Genomic DNA, 20,947 nt, shown 5'->3' on the forward strand with positions numbered 1-20,947 from the left:
GCTTCTCAGTTCTCTTTGCTGGTTTTGCTTCTTCTCACTGACATTGTAATGTTGGTGTACTTCAGGGCTCAGGCCTTAGACCTCTTCTGTATGTATGTGCACTACTGTGATAATCTCAAGGCTTTAATCCATTTGCTATGAATCCCAAATTTATATCTCCAGCCCAGACCCCATCTCTGAAATCCAGATTTGTATAGATCCAACTTCCCACTCAGCATCTCCACCTGATGGTGTAATTGGCATTTCATAGTTCACATGTCCAAATCTGAATTCGTGAGCATCCAGTCTGCCACTAAACTTATCCAAAAAACCAGAAAACCAAACTCATTGCCATCAAGTCTGTTCCAACTCATAGCTACCCTATAAGACAGTGTAGAACTGCCCCATAGGGTTTACAAGGAGTGGCTGGTGGATTTGAACTGCTGACCTTTTGGTTAGCAGCCGAGCTCTTAACCACTGTACCACCAGGGCTCCAAGCTTATTCATCCTGCGCTTTTAACCCTGTCAAAGTTAATGGCGACTCCATCCTTCCAGTTACTCAAGCCATCATAGTCTTTTCTCTCATATCCCCATATCCAGTATGATGCCTTCTCACCACCTCCACCCTAACACCTCTTCACAAGCCACCACATCTCTTGGCTGCAATAGCAATGGCCTCCAACTCTACTGTTCTCTGTCCTTGCCCTCCTACAACCTAGTCTTAACACAGCGTGATCCTGTTCCAGTGTTAAGTCCTCTTGTGGCAGTCCTCTGCTGTAAAGCCTGCAGTGGTTTCCCATCTCACTCAGAGTAAAGCCAAAGTCCTTACTGATGGCTGACAAGGCCTGATAAGGCTCTATGTCCCCTTACCTTTCTGATCTCTTCTACAGTGACTCTTCCCCACCCTCACTGTGCTCCAGCTACACCGGCTTCCTTGTTTCTTGTGAGGATGCTGAGTCTGCTGTCTCCTTAGTGCCTTTGCACATTCTCTTCCCTCTGCCTGGGACACTTTTCCCTGCAGATATTCACGTGGCTTGCCCTCTCACCTCTTTTAATATTTTGTTCAGATGTTACCTTTGCAATGGAAACTTCCCTGTTTAATATTGCAACACCCATCCCCTGCATTCACTATTCCTTTCACTTGCTTTGTCTTTCTCTGTAGCGTTTATCACCTTCTAACACTGCATAAATTTACTTATGTATTTTGCTTATTTTGGATATCCCCACCCTTGCTCTGTGAGGGCAAGGGTTTTTGTCTGTTTTTATTTTTTTTCCCTCCCTCTTCTTACTGATGTGACCATAACCACCACCAAATCAACTGCCGTTGAGTCAATTCCAACTACAGCATCCCTGTAGAATAGAGGGGAACTGCCCCATAGGATTTCCAAGGCTGTAAATCATTATGGAAGCAGACTGCCACATCTTTCTCCCACAGAGTGGCTGGTGAGTTTGAACCACCAATCTTTTGGTTAGCAGCCAAATGCTTCAACCATCCCGCCATCAGGACTTGTGGTGTGTCCATAGCACCTAGAATAGTACCTGGCACATAAGTAGTGCTCAATAAAAATTTGTGAAATGAATGGAAGTGGGAGTTATTTTATGAGCTCTGTAAGTGTCTTGAGTACACCTGTATAAAATAAAGTTAGTCCAAAGACATGTTTATCATTGCTGTACCATTTATTCACTTGATATTTATCATTTTTTGAGAGTCGTGACTTATTACTTTCACCCCACATAATAAGCAGCTTAATTATTTGCTTTAGCATTCATTCAAGTCAAATGCCAGCTGATTTGGCACCGGATGAAACATTTCCTTGTAATAAAATCAATTAAAGACTAATTGATTTTCGAAGCAGACATTCATAAGGATATACGGTAGAAAATTTAATTCTTTTTTCATGCTAAATTGACTACAAGAACAAATTAAACTTACCTTTAAAAAAAATTTGGATTAAATTTTTATAGAAGTCTGTTTTATTCAGTCAAGAATGTAAAACTGGATTCAGTTCAATTTAGGAAACATTATTGAATGTACGTAAAACCCAAAATAGTTTGGGAAATAACAGACGTAAGTGACTGTAAAACAAGCTAAAATGTGATAAGGACTATAAGTAGAAAGATAAAGTATGGAATTCTAGATGAGAAAGACAATCGTGGTGTTTAAGTTGAAAGCAGAGATGTGGAGATGGAGGACCTGCCTGTAAATTCCTGGACTTCTGTTTATTACCTGTGTGGGAAGGTTTCCCTCTCTAGATGTGTTTCCTTATTTGCAAATGAGGCATAATAATAGTATCAACTTCTAGGGTTGTTGTAAGGATTAAATGACAGAATAAAAATCTCCTAGTACAGAGAGAGAATTCAGAAAGGTTATGTGATGTCTAAGCGGGCATTGGTGATTCAGCGGTAAAATTCATGCCTGCACGTGGGAGACCAGGGTTTGATTCCCGGCTAATGTACCTCATGTGCAACCACCACCCATCTGTCAGTTGAGGCCTGTGTGTTGCTGTGATGCTGAACAGTTTGAGCACTAAGATGGACTGGGGAGAAAAACCTGGTGATTACTGAAAATCGGCTAATGAAAACCCTGTGATCACAATGCTCTGATCTGTGACTGATCCTGGGGATGGCACAGGACTAGGCAATGTTTCATTCATTGCATATGGGGTTGCCAGGAGCCAGAGGCCCACGTGACAACAGCTAACAACAACAAGGTGATGCCTGAACTCAGTAAGTCCTAGACACATAGGTGGTAGTGGTGGTAATGACAATGGAGATTATAGTTGAGACACCATTCGCCCCAGAGAAGTCATTCTGTCTGTCTGCAAGCTTGATTTTAATAGCAGGAATCCTGTACCAAGCCACAAGCCATTCAACAACATGTTATTAAGCATCCACCAATGCCAGGAAATTTACTAGACCCTGTGAAATGATGAATAGGGCACAGCCATGCCCACCTGGAGATCCTGGCATTGATGGCTGGTCAGAAAGGACACTTTAGGCTGAGAAACAGTGTGGTGGCAAGAGTCAGCACTGAGGTAGAAATAACCTAAATATCCATTAACTGATGAAAGTGTAAACAAAATGTGGTACATTCATACCAGAACAAAACAACCCAGTTGCCATCAAGTCAGCTCTGACTCATGGCAACCCCACGTGTGCCAGAGTTAGAATTGTGCTCCATAGGGTTTTCAATGGGTGGTTTTTTGGGGAGTAGGTTACCATACCTTTCTTCCAAGGGTGGACTCTAACCTCCAACCTTTTGGTTAGCAGCCAGGCACATTAATCATTTACACCACCCAGGGACTCCTTATGGAATATTAGGCCTATAAAACAAACAGTAACACATGTGAGGAACGTGCTTCTTAGTCAGTCAAGTATCAAGACCATATGGGCAACACCTGTCAAAGTACTGACAGATGTTCCAACGTGGATGAACCATGAAAAAATTATGCTAAGTCAAAGAAGCCAGACACAAAACACCACATACTGTATGATTCCATTTATATGAAATGTCCAGAATAAGCAAGTCCATAGCTACCTCTTGGAGGAAGTACTAGCCAGAATGCTGCTTAGAACCAAGGACAATGAGACTTCACCTTGCTTACTTTAGACCCACCATCTGGAAAAGACCAATCTCTAGAAAAAGACATCATGTTTGGTAAAGTACAGGATCAGAGAAAATGAAGGAAACCCTCAATGAAATGGACTGACACGGTGGCTGCAACAATGGGCAACTTTTAATGATTGTGAAGATGACACAGGACTGGGCAGTGTTTCCATCTGTTATACATAAGGTCAGCATGAATCAGCCAGCTGGACGGCAACTAACCACAACAACAACAGGGATGAGGAGAGGGGTAATGAGGTGCGCATGAGGTTTATTTTTGGGTGATGAAAATGTTCTGAAAAATTGTGGTGATGGTTGCACAACTCTAAATATACTAAAAACCATTTAATTATATGCTTTAAATGGGTGAATTGTTGGTATGTGAATTATATCTCAGTAAAGCTGTTTAAAGAATAAACTAAGGCACTGTGCATGTAGAGAACACAAATTGGTTTCCATATGGCTGAGGAGGGAGTGCAAAGAAGAAATGGTGAGAGGCAAGGCTGGAGGGCCAGGCGGGGTCAGCTGGGTGTGCCCTGTGAAGGAGCATTATCTTGTCAGTGAAAGGGAATCTCTGAAGGGTTCAAGTGATGTGTGGTCACCCTGGTACAGTGAGAAGGATGATGAATGAGCTGAGTACTGAAGACGAGGCTAGAACATCAGTTACAGGATCATGGAGGGAGTCCAGGCAAGAGAGAGGGAGAGCCTGAAGCAAGGGCTAGGAATAGAAATATTCAAGAGCCATGTAAAAGGTAAAAACAACAGACGTGAGGGGTTGGAGAAGAAAGGAAAAGGGTGACTCCCAGAATTCTAGCATAGGCGAATGGTCCGAGGTATTACCAACTGTGATGAAGAACAGAAGAGAAGTGGGTTTAACAGGAAACATGGAAAACGTGGCTCTTCCTAAAAGCCTCAGACAGTGGCCTGAGCTGAGTTTCACTGACGCGCAGAATTCACATCTTGGTTGATGAGAATTGAAACAAATGGGCAGTAACCATGCCTGCTTCACTTATTGTCTGTGCAGTAAACTTTTTGACATTGCAGAAAAAGTGTATTATTTGGGCCAATTAACTACTCTGACTCTTCTTCCCAAGTCATCTACATCGTATCTAGTTCCCTGTCTTCTCTTTATAAAACCAAACGTGTTGCCATTGAGCCAATTCCAACTCATGGAGCAAGCAGTTTGCGATTTGCTGCTAACCTAAAGGTTGGCAGGTGGAACCTGAACAGCAGCACCTTGGGAGAAAGACCTGGTGATTTGCTTCCTTACAGATTACAGCCAAGAAAACCCTATGGAGCAGTTCTACTCTGTTAACACATGTACTCACCATGGTCTTCTCTCTAGAGCATTGTTTTTCAAGTCTATTCTGAGACATATTGCAAACCTGCTGCAGAAGACCTCTTTAAAGTGTTAAAAAGCAAAGATGTCACTTTTAGGGCTAAGATACACCTGACCCAAGCAATGATATTTTCAGTCACCATGCATGTGAAAGCTGGACAGTAAATACGGAAGATCAAAGAAGAATTGATACCTTTAAATTATGGTGTTGGTGAACAATATTGAAAACACTGTGAACTGCCAGAAGAATGAACAAATCTCTCTTGGAAGAAGTACAGTCAGAGTGCTCCTTGGAAGTGAGGATGGCGAGACTTTGTCTCATGTACTTTAGACGTGTTATCAGGTGGGCCCAGTCCCTGGTGAAGGATATCACCCTTGGTAGAGGGTCAGCGAAAAGAGGAAGACACACAATGAGATGGATTGATACAGTGGCTGCAATGATGGGCTCAAGCATAGCAACAGTTGTGAGGATGGCACAGGACCAGGCAATGTTTTGTTCTGTTGTACATAAGGTCGCTGAGTCAGAACCAACTTGGCGGCACCTACCAACAGCAATATACTGATACTTATTTCTTCCAATAAAAAACTAAGTAGTGCACACAATATAGGGGAAATCAGCACAACTTGACTGAGGCAAAGTCATAGATGCTTCCTAGACACATCCAAACACCTTGAAGGACGGAGTTACTGGGGCTGAGGGCTGGAGACCATGGTCTCGGAGGACATCTAGGTCAATTGGCGTAACATAGTTCATAAAGAAAATGTTCTACATCCTACTTTGGTGAATAGTGTCTGGGGTCTTAAAAGCTTTTGAAAAGCCACCTAAGATACATCTGTTGGTCCCATCTGATGTGGAACAAAGGAGAATGAAGAAAACCAAAGACACAAGGAAAATATAGTCCAAAAGACTAATGGACCACATGAATCACAGCCTCCACCAGCCTGAGCCCAGAAGACCTAGGTGGTGTCCTGTTATCACCACCTGTAGCTCTGATAGGGATCACAATAAAGGGTTCTGGACAGAGCCAGAGAAAATTATAGAACAAAATTCCAATTCTAAAAAAAAAGACCAGACTTACTGGTCTGAGATAGACTCCAGGAACCCCCGAGACTATGGGCCCCGAAAACTCTGCTAACTTAGAACAGAAGTCACTCCCGAAGTCCAGCTTTCAGCCAAAGATTAAACAGTCCTGTAAAACAAACAATAACACACGTGAGGAACGTGCTGCTTAGTTCAGTAAAGTATATGACACCACATTGGCAACACCTGCCAAAAAGCAAAGATGAGAAAGCACGAAAGGGCAGGAAAACCAGATGAGTGAACATGGGGAACCCAAGGTGTAAAGGGAAAAGCGGAGAGTGCTGACACATTGCGGGGATTGCAACCAGTGTTACAAAATGAATTGTGTGTATATTTTTGAGTTAGAATCTAGTGTGCACCGTAAACTTTCACCTAAAACACAATAATAATAAAAAGCTAAATAGCGACCAGAAAGACTTAAGGAATTACTGAGCCCACTCAATCCTCCAAGTATCAGAGCAGAGGTTTTCCAACTTTATTATTATTATTGGGGATGGAGTACTTTTTTTAAAAAAAAGTATTACCTGTTATCTATTGAAATTACCTATTGAAAAACAGATCAGTTGGAGCTGCTGTAGGTCCAAAGTCCTGGAAGGCAGTTCTTCTTGACATCACAGGGAATATAAATGGATGAGTGTGCTCCCTGGGGTAGATCCCAGGTTTTGTGAGGTCTGAAGCTAATATATTTTAGGGGCCCATTTTGAAAAAAGAATGCAAAATAATATCTACATGTTTAGGTATGGGGCCTTGGAAGAACCCTGGAGCTTAAAGCTCATTAGCTTCATGGAAGATCTTCCTTTGACCTTGATGGTGATGATGATGGTGGTGATGGGGATGAGAGCCAAAACACTGAGGACTTAAATGCTAGGCCCTGTTTCAAGTTATGTGTTATGTATATTAGCTTGTTTTAGGCACTGTTTTACAGTTGAGGAACTGGAGGTGCAGAGAGGCTAAGTCATGCCCAAGGTGACACAGCTGGAAAGTGGAGTTGCTGGGAGAGCGAGAAGGATGGAACAGAAAAGAGTACCAACCAGAGAGGAGAGGCCTCACTGAACCCCAGCTTTGCCACCTATTGATTGGGGCCCCTGCACAAATCATTTAACCTTGCATGTATGCCCTTGGGTTCACCTGTGGAACAGGAACATCGATGTCTACCGTGAGTCCTTCACGCTTTTGTTCCGAGACCACAAACAAGTGCGCTTTGTGAAGGTTAAAGTGCCTGGAAATGTGGTGTAATATTAAACAGCTTTTCATTCCAGCTGATATTATATGTAAAGTTTGATGATATGTACATATATTTTTTCTTTTACTAATTTTTTCTCCACTTCTAATGTTTCTAGTTGATTTCTTGGATGCGATAGTATTTATTTATTTTTTCCAGGTTACTTGTCTGCAAGACTTTTTTGGTGATGATGATGTTTTTATTGCATGTGGACCCGAAAAATTCCGTTACGCCCAAGATGACTTTGTCCTGGACCATAGTGGTAAGACAATTCATTGACCTATCGGCCATCTTTGTACCTACTGACATGAAGGCATGGGATTTAAGGTTTAGTGGTCTGGGATGTTGAAGAAAGATGGCATTAGCAGTGCTGCATTTGAGCTAATAAAAATAGATGACAGAATGAAAGTGCCCACTTGTCAAAACGAATTCAAGTAGTTTACATTTTTAACAATTTGGTTCCATCTCTCCTTATTGCATTGTTTTGTCTTTGAATTGAATTTCCTGCCTTCTTCTAGAATGGTGGCTGGCTATACCTGTTTAAGTGTCCCTGGGTGGCACACACGGTTAGGTGTCTGACTACTAGCCAAAACGTTGATGGCTCTAACGCACCTAGAGGCACCTTGCAAGACAGGCTAGGTGATCTGCTACCAAGAGGTCACAGCCTTGAAAATCCCGTGAAGCAGTTCTACTCTGCACATGTGGATTGCCATGAGTCGGAATCAACTTAACAGCAACTAACAACAATGAGAACAATTTATCACTTTAAATGTATTGATGTGTTGAACTGGAACCGTTGGACCCACCAGACACCCTGCTCTGCAGGAGAAAGATGTGGCAGTCTGCTTCCCTAAAGATTTACAGCCTTGGAAGCCCTGTGGGGCACTTCTACTCTGCCCTGTTGTTGGGTCGCTATGAGTTGGCATCCATTTGACGGCAATGGGCTTGGTTTGGTATTCTACTGGACTGGCCCTTCTTTAGCCTAGTAATACCACTGGGAGAGTCCTTTAGGGATTACAGATAGTGTCTTTTTGGATTATCTGTGCTAAGTCTGCTCCTATAAAGACTGAAAAACAAAAAACCCAAACCCTTTGCCTTCTGGTTGATTCCAACTCATAGGGACCCTATAGGGCAGAAAAGAACTGCCCCATAGGGTTTCCGAGGAGTGGCTGGTAGATTTGAGTTGCCGACCTTTTGGTTAGCAGTCGAGCACTTAACCACTACGCCACAGGGCTCCCCAATAAAGATTACAACCTTGAAAACCCTATGGGGCAGTTTTGCTGTGTCCTGTAGGGTCGCTATGAATTGGAATCAACTTGATGACAATGGGTTTGGTTTCAGGTATGCTGATGTCATCCCCCATTTGTGTGAATGATTGAGGTTGACTGAAGTATGCGTTTCCATATCATCTGTGATTTACTTCTTTCTTAATTCTAGCTCATAATATTTCTTTGATGCTAATATTTGTCATTTTGAAAGTTGAGACACTGAAATTAATGATGTCTTCTAGGTTATAAAGTTAATTTGCTAATAATGATAATAATAAAACATTTATTGATGGCACCCAACAGCAACAATTGGAGTTCAGCAGCAAACCTTCCTTGAAGAGCTGGCTCTAGGACTGCTCAGACTCCTAAACCTGGGGTGCACTTCTGAAGTTCTAGGTGATTGGCTTGCTGTACCGGCAAATCCTGCATCTAAAAGAATGACACGCCTATAAGAGGTTTCTAACTCATCCACACACCACTCCTTTTAGCAGTGGACCACTTTCTGACACCCATAATGCTAATTAACTAAGCAGAAGTTGCTAGCTCCCTCTGTGTGAGGTTTTGATTAGAGCCTTTCAAATGCTAACCAGCCTCCCCTGGAGTGTGTATTCCTGATTAGTGTACTTCACATGTTAATTTACTGCCCCTGGGGTAGAGATGAAAACTAAGCAACCCATTTTTTTTTTTCTCCCTGCATAAATTTAAGTCTCATAAAGTAAATTATGGCCAATATGCTACCTAATTTAATCCTTAACTATGTGAAGCAGATTGTAATCTTATCTCCATTTCATAGAGAAAACACAAAAGCTTAGGCTTGCTAACCAAGATCCTCCAGTTAGCAAATGACAAATCCATGGTTCATCTAAAATCTGATTACTCTAACATCCATGCTCTTAACTATTTGAATGAAAATTGATTGGCTTAGCTCTAATTAGTGCCTACACTCTAAACATTTTTTTATTGGGTAGTTTATAGAAAGACCAGAGGTATTGTTTAAAGCTCGTTTCCTCATTTTTTGATGATCCATGCATTGGGAAGACGGAAAATAAGACAGGACATGCCCCTTCAAAATAAGATAATCACGGAGTTGGAGAGAATAATAAAATTATAGTCTTTGCTTGTGAATGCTCAGAAGCATTGGGAAAAAAAATAGTTGGACGTTTGGATTAGGCTGTGGATGTGTGGGGGGGGGTTAAGTTAGAACACTGAGATTTCTCTGTGTCAGTAAGAACGCTCAGGAACAATGAGGTGATGTCACAAGATGTATAGTCTAACTAAAGATAGCTTCAGGTGGGAACTTTTGGGATCTTGCTATGTCTATTAAAGTTGTTGAACAATAATAGATTATCAGTTAACGTTTCTAGGCAGTGAACCACTGTCATGTGGGATCCACCTGTGCTTAGTTTTAAAGCCAGATTTATTTAAAGCATTTTTGTTCCTTTCTAGAATGCCGTGTCTTGAAGTCATCTTATTCTCGTTCTTCAGCTGTGAGATATTCTGGATCCAAAAGCCCTGGGCCCTCTCGACGCAGCAAATCACCAGCCTCAGGTAGTAAATAGAAAAGGAATGGATGGTCACAGAAGGAGCAGGACATTCTGATCCACAGTGTAATTACTGAGAATTAGTCCTCTTTGTCAGGCTCCTGTGCAGCAGGTTCCAAAGCAGCATATAGATGGCATTTTTGTTTGTTTGGTTTTTTTTTTGGAAACCAAAAAGTTAAGTCTGTTACTCAGAGTTATAATTAAGTCTCCTGAGAGACTTGTGTGCTTTGGGTCTGACACATTTTGTCAAGAACAACTTTATAGTCTAGACTCCTCTGCTATTTATTTACATAAAAGTGTTTCCCATTTTGACCACTGTGCACTGCATTTTGAGTTACGTGCTATGATGTGATTGTGGATATTTATTTTTCTGAACATTACCTCTGTTGATTTAAAACACACACACACACACACCCCCCACAGAAATACGTTAGCTTGATAAATTCCTTCATCAGATAATGTGATGTTAATAATGATTCTTTTTGTTAAGTACTATGTATTTAAAAGTCAGTCTTATCTGTAATTCAGTTTCTTTCAGGTCCTAAGCCTATAGATTTATCATAATTTTGACTCTTTTTTGGCATTTTTTAAAATTAAAAACATTCATAAGGGTCTTAGCATATTGATTCTATGGGATTTGTTTATAGTAATTAAGGATAATTTTTGCTGCTGTCATTTCCCACTAAGGAAAGAATTATGGAAAACATATACTTTTAGAAAAAAAAAATTCAGACTGTTTGGTAATAGTATCAGTAACAACTGTTCTCAAGAGTCAAACTTATAAATGACCAAGTGTTTTGGACATCCCACTTACCACCGGGTTGCCTTCAGCCCACTCCCCTTTCTTTAGGGCAGGTTGTTTTACCCTTCTTTTGTACACATGTTTAGACCTGCTGATAACTGCTTTCCTCACTGTCTCCCCTCCTTTGTATATACTGAATGTGGACAGTAAAGAGGGGTGCCCACTACTCCAGTGCCTATTCTACAGCCAAATCCCCAGGTGAGCCATGATCATTATGGCCTTCTCGCTCTGCTGGGTTTTTGTTTTTGTCTTTTGCCACATTTCTGTTGCCTTTTGCTCCATTTCCATGAGTGTATTTGGCTTGTCCCAGTGTGCATCTGTGCAGTACAAAATGCTTCACAGTGCATAGGATGCCACAGCCGCCTTGGTGTGTTAGAGAACCTGCTACCACCAGAAGATTGCTAGGGGCTGCCGTGTAGAGTCAGAATACAGAGATGCAGGAACCACTCGCCCCAAGGGTTTTATCTCTAGTTAATTTTGTAAAGATTCCGTTAACTGAAAAAAAGAAAACAAACTAGAATTTATTGATAATATGTAAATGGCCGTAGAAATAAGTGTACTTTTCTATCATCCTCCCCACTCTGCACTTAAGTGCTTGGGAATCATTAAAATCTTAGAATTCAAAGTATTTTATAATAGCATACTCCCAAGAAGGATTATGAGGTGTTTCTTGTACATAGTAGGAGGCAGCACTGCAATGTTTCTAGTTCTCAGAACAATTATTTTCATAAAGTTATAGGCTCAACAGTCTCCCAGAATATTAACAGAACAAGTATTTTTTACTGAGAGCATCTCTCCGCTGTTAAGCTTATTTCAGGTTGCACTATGATCTCTGTAGAGTATCTTAAACACTGGGAAAGCTTGTATAATATGTAATTGGTGTAAATGCTCTGAACTAGCTTACCACATGGCAGATGTAGATTTTTGTCAGGGCCACATTTGTTTTGTGGCTCAACTGTCCCAAAATACAGCCTCATAACTATTTAAACAATTCTTTCCACCTAGAATTTGGAAAACTTAGACACTACTTAAGGAAAATCTTAATATTTCAGTACCCCAAATTTTCAACTGAGTTCACATTTAGACTTAGGTTAATGGAGTAAACCTCACAGTTGGTAAAAGTTGTGAGATTTTAAAATTACATTTCAGAGGGCAAACCGTAGTCTTTATAAGAGATTAACTCAAAAGCGTATCCGGCACTTACTGCAGTTAATGGTGGAAGACCCGAGGCAATTTGTTCAGCGTGATTCTGAAGAAATCTGCTGTCCTTGTTTATTTCTATAGCACTCTCTCCTCGCTCCCCACCGCCAGGAAGGAAAAAGTTTTGTAATATTGAAAGAAGCCCCAGTACCCAGAAATAACATTTTTTTTTTTTTTTTTTTACACACTGCTTTAGCTGTGGTATGTCTACTTGTTAACCATTTAGAAAATTCCATGGGACTAATTGGAATTTCAAACAGCTAGTAACTTGGCAGACAGGAGGTTGTGCTTTTCGACCTTTGGGACAGAAGTGGTGCTGGTTATGTAAATCCCCCCAACAAAACTCCAGTTTGTCCAAATAGCTAAATAGTGTGTAATAAAAGTAATAGGCACATAGAAATTGATCTGGATAATATAAATGGGTAAATGGCTACCATAGTTTGAGTGTTAAAAATTCTCGCTGTAGGTTTTTAGCTTGTGAATTATTCTTAGTGTACCAAGAGAAGAAAGTATTCTGAGCAAAAAAACAAACCCCCAAATTTATTTCTTACCATAAATTGAGACAAAGGGAACAAAAGCCTTATTTTAGGAGAGAAGTCAGGGGTGTAGTGAAGGAGTAGAGCATCGCCAAGACGTTGGCAGGTTGTTCCAGGTGGACGACCTTCCAGGTGGCAGCAGCACCGTAAGGAAAGACAGGAATTTGACGCACAGGCTAGGCCCTATTTACCTGCCCAGTGACTCTGGGGAAATGTTCAAGTAAATGAAATTAAGGACTACTCATTAGAAAAAAAAATTTTTGAACCTTCCAAACTATCAGAAACTTTAAGTGCCACCTGTGACTTATTATTTCTTAGGATTAGAGTTTTTTGGGGGGAAATATGAACATGTAGTTGCTGGCACCTGTTAAATCCCTGGCAGTGGGCTTTGTTAAGAAATTATGTTTAGGCAGAGGGTGTATTTCTAGGGAGACCAGGTGCTACAGTAGTCCCTGGGTGGCATAAGCAGTTAAATGTGCTCTGCCACTAACTGAAAGGTTGGAGGTGTGAGCCTATCCAGAGGCTCTTTGGAAGGAAGGCCTGGAGATATACTTCTGAAAAATCAGGCGTTGAAAACCATATGGAGCACAGTTCTACTCTGACACTCATGATGTCGCCATGAGTCAGATCTGAAATGATGGCAACGTAGTTGGCTGCAGAGATCATCACCTGCAGGAACTGGTTTTTCTCCTTTATTCCCTTTTCTATCACCATTCCAGGAGCCCTGGTGGTGCAGTGGTTAAGAGTTCGGCTGCTAAGCAAAAGGTCGGCAGTTCACATCCACCAGCTGCTTCTTGGAAACCCTGTGGGGCAGTTCTACTCTGTCCTGTAGGGTCACTATGAGTCAGAATTGACTCAGCAACAGGCTATCACCATTCCAAGGAACGCTTTGATACCAACGTGGTGTCTAAATACCAGTGAAAGCTAAAAGTAGCTATTGAGTAGGAACTGGTGACCTGTGTAGGTCACTGTGCAAGATTTAAAAAAAAGCCTATGATTCAGTTTCATCTGACATCAAGTTTATTAGTTCATTGCCTGTAGTAACTTCTGCTTAATGTGAATTCCTACTGTCAGTTCCCTCTCAGCATTCTCTAGTATGGAATCTGCGAGTTTACCTTTCCCTGTAAACAGCAGTGGCCACACTTCTCCTAGCAAAGAATCTGAATTGGGCTTGCAACCTAGGAAATGTGTGGTGGTTTGGAGAGGGTGTAGAGAAAACTACCAGGCTTTGCTAAATAATGGGGAAGTTAAGCTGTGAAGAAAAGAAAATGGAAGGAATTAGAAATAAGAAGTCTAGATCAAAAGAAAGTTAAAGAATGTCTTTTATGGCCTTCAAACAAATAAGTAGGTGTTGTGAAGAAAATCACCATTAATTTCCCCTGTCCGTTAATGACATACTTAGAAAATGTGTTTGGATTATGGTGGAATTGAGTTGGGAGAGTCATAAGAGCTTCTTGGCTATTCAGGTTGGTGTACATCAAGCCTGTGGGTATTAGAGGTTATGGAACAGCCTTCTTAGTAAATTAACTATTAAAAATATAACAGCCATCTGTTTCCCCGCCCTTGCTGGTGGGCAAGATATATTCACAAGTTCTTGTTCACGTCTCTATAATTCCATAATGTTTTATATATTTGTTTATATCACTGTCGGAAAGTTATTATTGAAAATAATTCTAGTTTCACTCCTTATTTGTCCGATTTTTTTTTTTTTATGTCTGTACTGCAATAAGATACATTATTTTTGCTTTTTGCTGATTTGCCATCTGCTTTGAGCGTTAAAAGAACCAGAGCTTCACTGGAGCTGTATTACGCATGCACGCGACGTTCTTCCACAGCTTCACTGGAGCTGTATTACGCATGCACACAACGTTCTTCCACAGCTTCACTGGAGCTGTATCACGCATGCACACAACGTCCTTCCACAGCTTCACTGGAGCTGTATTACGCATGCACACGACGTTCTTCCACAGCCTGTTTTTCTGTGTTTTAATGACCTCTGTTCTCTCTGTTGTCAGTTAACGGAACTCCCAGCAGCCAGCTTTCTACTCCTAAATCTACAAAATCCTCCAGTTCTTCTCCAACTAGCCCAGGAAGTTACAGAGGATCAAAGGTATGAAGTACAACCGGCGACATGTTTGTGGGATTTTGCTATTTTGAACTACATAGTTCAGTAGTTTAATTTGCTCAAGGGGCTGAAGCGTGGGAACAGGTTGAGTTTAGGATTTAGACCAGGCATATCTGGCTTTGATTTCTGTGCCCTATTTAGTGCTATATTTTGGGTCAGGTCCGTTAACTCTTTGAGCTTAAGTGTTCCCATCTATAAAATGGAAATACAAGGTGTGGTTATGGTTGAACATAATATAGTAAAATATGATAAAATAGTAATTTTCCTATTATTACCAAAATGATTTGCAAGCAAAACCTAGGAAGACACCATAGTTCTTTTTAAAATCTCATTTTGTTTTATGATTTTGTTATTGCTAACATAATTTGATAGGAGCCCTGGTGGTACAGTGGTCAAGTGCTTGGCTGTGTCCCAGAGTAAAACTCCCAGACTCTGTTAAAGGAACAACACGGAGATTTATTGAAAGTGTAAGAAACACTCAAATGAGGAGACATTAGCCCACATGGAGTAAAGACCAAGGAATCCAAAGGGGATTCGTTTCCCGGGACAGTTATAGGGCAGAAACCAGGAACTAAGTTATAATACTCTGATGGGAAGTTGCAGGACGGGGGGAGGAGGTGTGGCTTTACAGTGATTGGTTGAAAACACAAATGTGGGCTATTTAGATTGGTTAGTTGGAATGTGTGACATGACTAAGGGGGTTTTTTATAGGATGGTTACAATGTAATTATCTGAATTATCTGCTGAGTAGACTTCTGATAAGGATCTTGTATCAAGACCCTCCATTAAGAACATTAAAAATGTTTCTTTAGCTATGTACTTAAATGTGCCTAAGGATTTGATGGTTGCAGGAGAAATCCTTTGTTATGTACTTAATTCTACTGGTATCAGGACCTTCCCTTAGCTCGAAGAGAAAACCTTAGCACAAAGAGGAAACCTTCGCACAAAGAGAAAATAGTTTCTTAGCCACAGGCTTCTAACCCAGTACCAGGGACACTGGTTGTTAAAGAAGTTAGCTTGAGTCAAGATGGAATCTGAACTCAGGGGCAGACCAGCCATTTAACTTTGGCAAGCGCCGTGGTTTTAGGACTCCTGCATGTAGCCTCCAGGAGTAAACTTGTTCTCCTACAATCATATTCCTCATCCCCACTCTTATTTGCTAAGAGTGGCTTTGGGATCAGATCCAGGTTGGTTAGACAAGATAATTGTTATGGGGCCAGGGTCTGTTGGTTCCACCCAGCCAGAGGCCCAAGTCCGTACGCATATGAATGGAAAGACGAATGTTACATTCTCAGGAATGCAGAAGCAGGAGCTTCTAATGGAATGGAGTTGGGCCTACTCCTAGGCCAGCCATCCTAATATGCCAGGCACCTCTATTCTGAAGCTCTTATTCAGCTACTCACTGGAAAAAAGGTCGGCAGTTCAAGCCCACCGGCTGCTCTGAGGGAGAAAGATGTGGCAGTCTACTATCTTAAAAATTAAAAACAAACACACTCGTTGCCATCGAGTTGATTCCAACTCACAGTGACCTTATAGGACAGAGTAGAATTGCCCCATAGAATTTCCAGGGAATGCCTGGTGGATTCCAACGGCTGATCTCTTGGTTAGCAGCTGTAGCTCTTAACCACTATACCATTAGAGTTTCCAAACAAAAGATTACAGCCTTGGGATCCCTATGGGGGCAGTTCTACCCTGTCCCATAGGGTCGCTATGAGTCGGAATCAACTAGATAGCAATGGGTTTGGTTTGGATTTAAAGTAATTTAACTTTTATTAAAGTCTAAAACAAAGTGGAATAATAGTATAACTCTTATACATACAGTAGTAGTACAAAAACTTTTTTTTCATTTTTAGTGAAGAAGAATTTGGAAATAAGTCTTAGGTGTTGACTGTGATGTCCTAAAAGTACAAACAGTAACTTGCCATGATTAGCCGTTGATTTCATAGGCAATTTATCTAATAGAGACGGAGAAAGATGAGCAAACCCAAACTTGCAAAATTCTAATGGGCTTAATTTGATTTAGTTGGTTCCACTACGTGAGAGAAAATTTACCTGATAAAATGGCAGTAAATAATCGCAGGAAAGATTGAAAGTTTCCTTTTGTAGAAACAGTTACATTGTCTGTATGGTAATGTACTCTAAGAATACTGACATAAACAGTAGCATGTACGTATGCAGAAATTCGCTTTAATTCCTTGGCATGTTTAGCTAACACTGGAAGTACCTTTATTAACGATGCAGTCTCCAAAGTTGGTTGCCTAAATACTTCAAATATCATGTGAAAGGCTTTCTTTACCTTAAGAATGTTAAGAAGTACTTTTCATTAGTAAAATGCGTGGTATAGGAATTAGGGTTTCCACACTTCTCAGAGGGGCCTATTGTCCACTGGACTGTGAGGTCTGCTGGTCCTACCCTGAGAACGTTGCATCTTCTACAGAGAACTTTTCCTATATGGTGCTCATCTAAATGCCTGAGAACAAAAAGGGATAATTCTCCCCAGAAAGGACAGATTGTCTGTTTTGTGCCTGCTTGTACATGGACAGAGTTTGGATGAGACTGGTAGTAAGTTTGAAGGGAGGAGGTAGGAAGCTCTCATGCACTTCTCATTGCAGGAAGCTGCTTACATTTGTCAAGAGAACCAAGTGTTTTGAAGTGCTAAATTGGCTTAGGTCAGTTCTAAATATGATTTCAGTGGCATTCTTAATTGTCAGTTCCCAAAAATAAATAGGTTAATGATAGATTAAAAATCATGAGTTCTTTTCGGCATTCTTTCCCCAGTTTATTTTCCCCAGAATAGATTGGAGGTGCACTGTTATTAATCTGACTAACTTTCAAGGGAGTTAAAGTAAAAATAATTCAAATTGATTCACCTCTTTTCCAGTTTCAGTTCTTTTGTCATTTGTTAAAGCAAAAGCAGGTGGCCTGTAGTGGTGGTGATTGATAAGGTAGGGCAAACCCAGCGTAAGCTCTAGTGAGCCACACGCATGGGTCATTTGTGTTTTTCTCCCAGACCATTGCTCTAGGCAGGGCTGGGACTCTTGACACAGGGCTGCATGTGGCCATCCATGCCAGCAGGGAGTACCTTAGTCCTTGTTTTCCCTGGGTCTTGTCACTTCCCCCCACTTTGGATTCTCATTTTTACTCCTAGTCCGTCTTCAACTCTTAAGACCAAGATTGTCCTTTTCTGTTGTTGCCACTAGTGAGTTGGTGCTACTTGTTAGGAATGGAGTCTGCAGCTTCAGGGCTGGAAAGCTAAGGATTTCAAAGAAATACACACTAATGCCCTGTGTGCACACCACTCTTTCACACGTGCACACATACACATAATCACTTGCATTCGTGGAGTGAAGATTCGTGGAACTTCAAAAACGTAGTAAGTTGTGTTTTTGCTGAGATGTTAGGTAAATTCGTTCTAACTGTGCAAAGATTATCTTAATCGTTAGAGGAACCCCAGCCATTAGCTCAGTTCCCTAACACACAGTAAGTGCTCAAGGATTACTTATTGATGCCAGGAGAGAGAAAGAAAGATTGCGTGTTGATTAAGAGAAATGTCGATTACTGGTCAAGAGTGGAGATGCTCTTAGAACAGGACCCGTCCTTTCCTCAACCCAGCCAGAGGCCTGTGGGCTTGTTCACAGCGGTGAGACTTTCTCTGGGTTGGTTTTTCTCCTCTGTAAAATAAGGATATTTGATTGTTTAATGACTTCTACAATGCTAGGATTTTTTGGGTTACAATGCTAGGATTTTAGTCTGTTAAGTTGTTAAAAAAAAAACTATCCAGGAAGCTGGGGAGTCTATTTCTTTTCCTTTCGTTTTAAAGCTGATATTATTTACTGAATTCTGCATTCAATAGTAGCAGCTAACTGAGTCTCTGCCAAGTGCATCAGCTCTTTGGCCACCATGGCTGTTACTAACCCCCGCCTATTCTCACGAGTCGTTCTCGTGGAAATCTCATCTCATTACGGTTCCCAGCAGTCTGTGCTCTGTATTGTCCTCGGGATGGAAGCCTGCCTCTGAAATACTGCAGCTGAGTCATGTGACTTACTGTACAAAATACCCTAATTTTGATGTCATTGTAAATCTCTAGCCAGCATCTGTCCACATTTGCATTGTTTTCTCTATTCAGTGACATTACAAGTGGAGAATTACAGATAATTACCCCGTGTTAGTGCTTTGCTTTTTCCACCCCCTTCATTTAAGATGGCTTATTAAGATCAGTTAAGAGGGAATATCTGACAGTGGAGGGCTGTTTTTCATGGGAAGGGACTCTTTAAACTATTATCTTAGCTAGATGCTTTAATGGATTTCGGGGTGGATAACATTGTCCCAGAGAATCAGAGACTGACAAAAGCAGGCAAACCTAGCCCGCACAACATGTGCAGGAGTCGGTACTTTGTCTGTCAGGACACAGCTTTTGGCATAGAAATCATCTCTGGGTTACTCCACAGGGAATTAAGCAAAGCCCTGGTAGTGCAATGGTTAAGTGTTTGGCCGCTTGAACCCACCTAGAGGATCCCACCCACTGGTTGCCTGGGAGAAATACCTGCCACCTTGCTTCCATAAAGATTGTTGTTGTGTGCCATTGAGTCAATTCTGACTCATAGCGACCATAGGGCAGAGTAGAATTGCCCTATAGGGTTTCCTGGGCTGTAATCTTTATGCAAGCAGAGGTTTTTTTCTCCCACAGAGCCACTGGTGGGGTTTGAACTACTGACCTTTTGATTAGCAACTGAGTGCTTAACCATGGTGTATCAGCATACTATGGGGCAGTTCTCCTCTGTCACAGGGGGTTGCTATGAGTCAGAATTGACTCAATGGTACCCAAGAACAACAAGACAAGGGTAAGTAGAATTTGATGTTCTGTCACAGTATTTTCCCTTTGTGCCAATTTCTGGGAACTTTTTAGGTGTTTTGTTGGGGACATTGAAAGGCTAAAAATGAAGATAGAGTGGTGTGTAATGTTTTAATCTGACCACAGATTGTTAGTGGCCTTTTTGTTTGTTCGTTGAAGAAAATCTGAGAAAAACAGAAACAGTGCCCCTCCCCAAAATAAGTTTTTCTAGCAATGCTCCTGCTTTGGAGGACAACTTTGCCCCGTTCATACGCGAGCAGCCATGAAAGGTCATGTTCTTTGAGGGGCTGGACCAAAGCCAGGAAAGGAAAGGAGGTCCTACCAAAGCTTTCTTCAAATTGTGAATAATTTTGGCCAAATGGGGTATGAGAGAGTGTGGTAACCAAGTAATTGAGGTTCTTTAAACCTAAAATTGAGAGATGTTAAAATGGCTGAGCATTAGTTGTGCATCCATGATAATTTTTAGGTTTTGTTAGGTAATCATTTCTCTTTTATTACCTAAAGCCATAAAATGTGAAAACCAGAAGTGCATTTCCATCTTTTAGTTCCCTCTTTGTTTTATAAATGGAGAAAGTGAGGTTCAGAGATGTGAAGTGACTTGCTCCCCCAATGGCTAGTTGGGATCTCTGACCCTTTCAGAGGCCCTGTCTGTAACCTCATGGTTCTCACGTTTTTCGCATCACCAGTGGGCCTGCTTCAGTGGCTCCAACAGAGGCACCGAGAGGAGGAAGCCTGTAATTGTTGCAGAAAAGCTGTGCTGTGTGTCTTTTAGGAGAGAGAGTTGCTTTGCTTACTGAATGTCTGGGTTTAAAAAACCAAACCCAGTGCTGTCACGTTGCTTCTGACTCATACCGACCCTATAGCCCGAGTTTAGGTGAATACAAATGCTCTGCGTAAAAAGGGATGAGAGACGAGGGGAGATGAGGGAGGGCGAGAGGGGAGAGGAAAATCCTGGGGTGGGAGAGAGGCTAGATGAAGGGAGGTGGAAGGTTAGAGAATTCCAGTTGTCAGTCCTTTCTGGGAGACTTGAGGGAAGAGATTGCAGCATTCCCGCCTGACCCCATAAAGCTTTAGTAAAATGACAGAGTTTTCAGTATGGGTTGAGTTATTGGTTTTCTTTGCACCCGAGCAATGGAGCTGAGTGGTGTCGAGGTTGACATAGGTTGGAAACAATGAAGACCTGGGACCCAGCAGATGCCTGGGTTACATGGTATGAGATAACAGCATATGGTGGGTCTGTGAGAGAAGCCACGTTGTGGGTAAAATAGTGTAGCCTGCGGTTGAAACCAGAAGCCATGCTCTAACCACTGTACTCCCAGCTCCGAAGGGCACCATGAGCTAGCAAGATTAGCCTATTAAGCAGATGATTGGAAACGACAAGGTCGGACCTGAATT

The 20,947-nt window shown here is 41.5% G+C and overlaps 1 protein-coding gene across 6 annotated transcripts in view; it reads left to right on the forward strand.

The window, feature by feature from the left end:
* DCLK2 (doublecortin like kinase 2) overlaps positions 1-20,947 on the forward strand; it is a 192,432-nt gene that overhangs the window by 116,914 nt on the left and 54,571 nt on the right. For 3 of the 6 annotated variants that reach the window (XR_010317447.1, XM_023557135.2, XM_064267561.1), the window contains exons 3-6: positions 7,388-7,490; positions 9,943-10,044; positions 10,987-11,037; positions 14,591-14,685. Coding sequence is in view for 4 of the 6 variants with exons in the window: in XM_023557135.2 (XP_023412903.2) it covers positions 7,388-7,490; positions 9,943-10,044; positions 10,987-11,037; positions 14,591-14,685 (351 nt within the window). In the remaining 2 variants the exon portion in view is untranslated. The remainder of the gene's footprint in view (positions 1-7,387; positions 7,491-9,942; positions 10,045-10,986; positions 11,038-14,590; positions 14,686-20,947) is intronic. The other 3 variants (XR_010317448.1, XM_064267562.1, XM_064267563.1) reach the window with 1 other exon arrangement.

This window comes from Loxodonta africana, chromosome 13 (genome assembly GCF_030014295.1).
Source record: "Loxodonta africana isolate mLoxAfr1 chromosome 13, mLoxAfr1.hap2, whole genome shotgun sequence".
Classification (NCBI taxonomy): domain Eukaryota; kingdom Metazoa; phylum Chordata; class Mammalia; order Proboscidea; family Elephantidae; genus Loxodonta; species Loxodonta africana.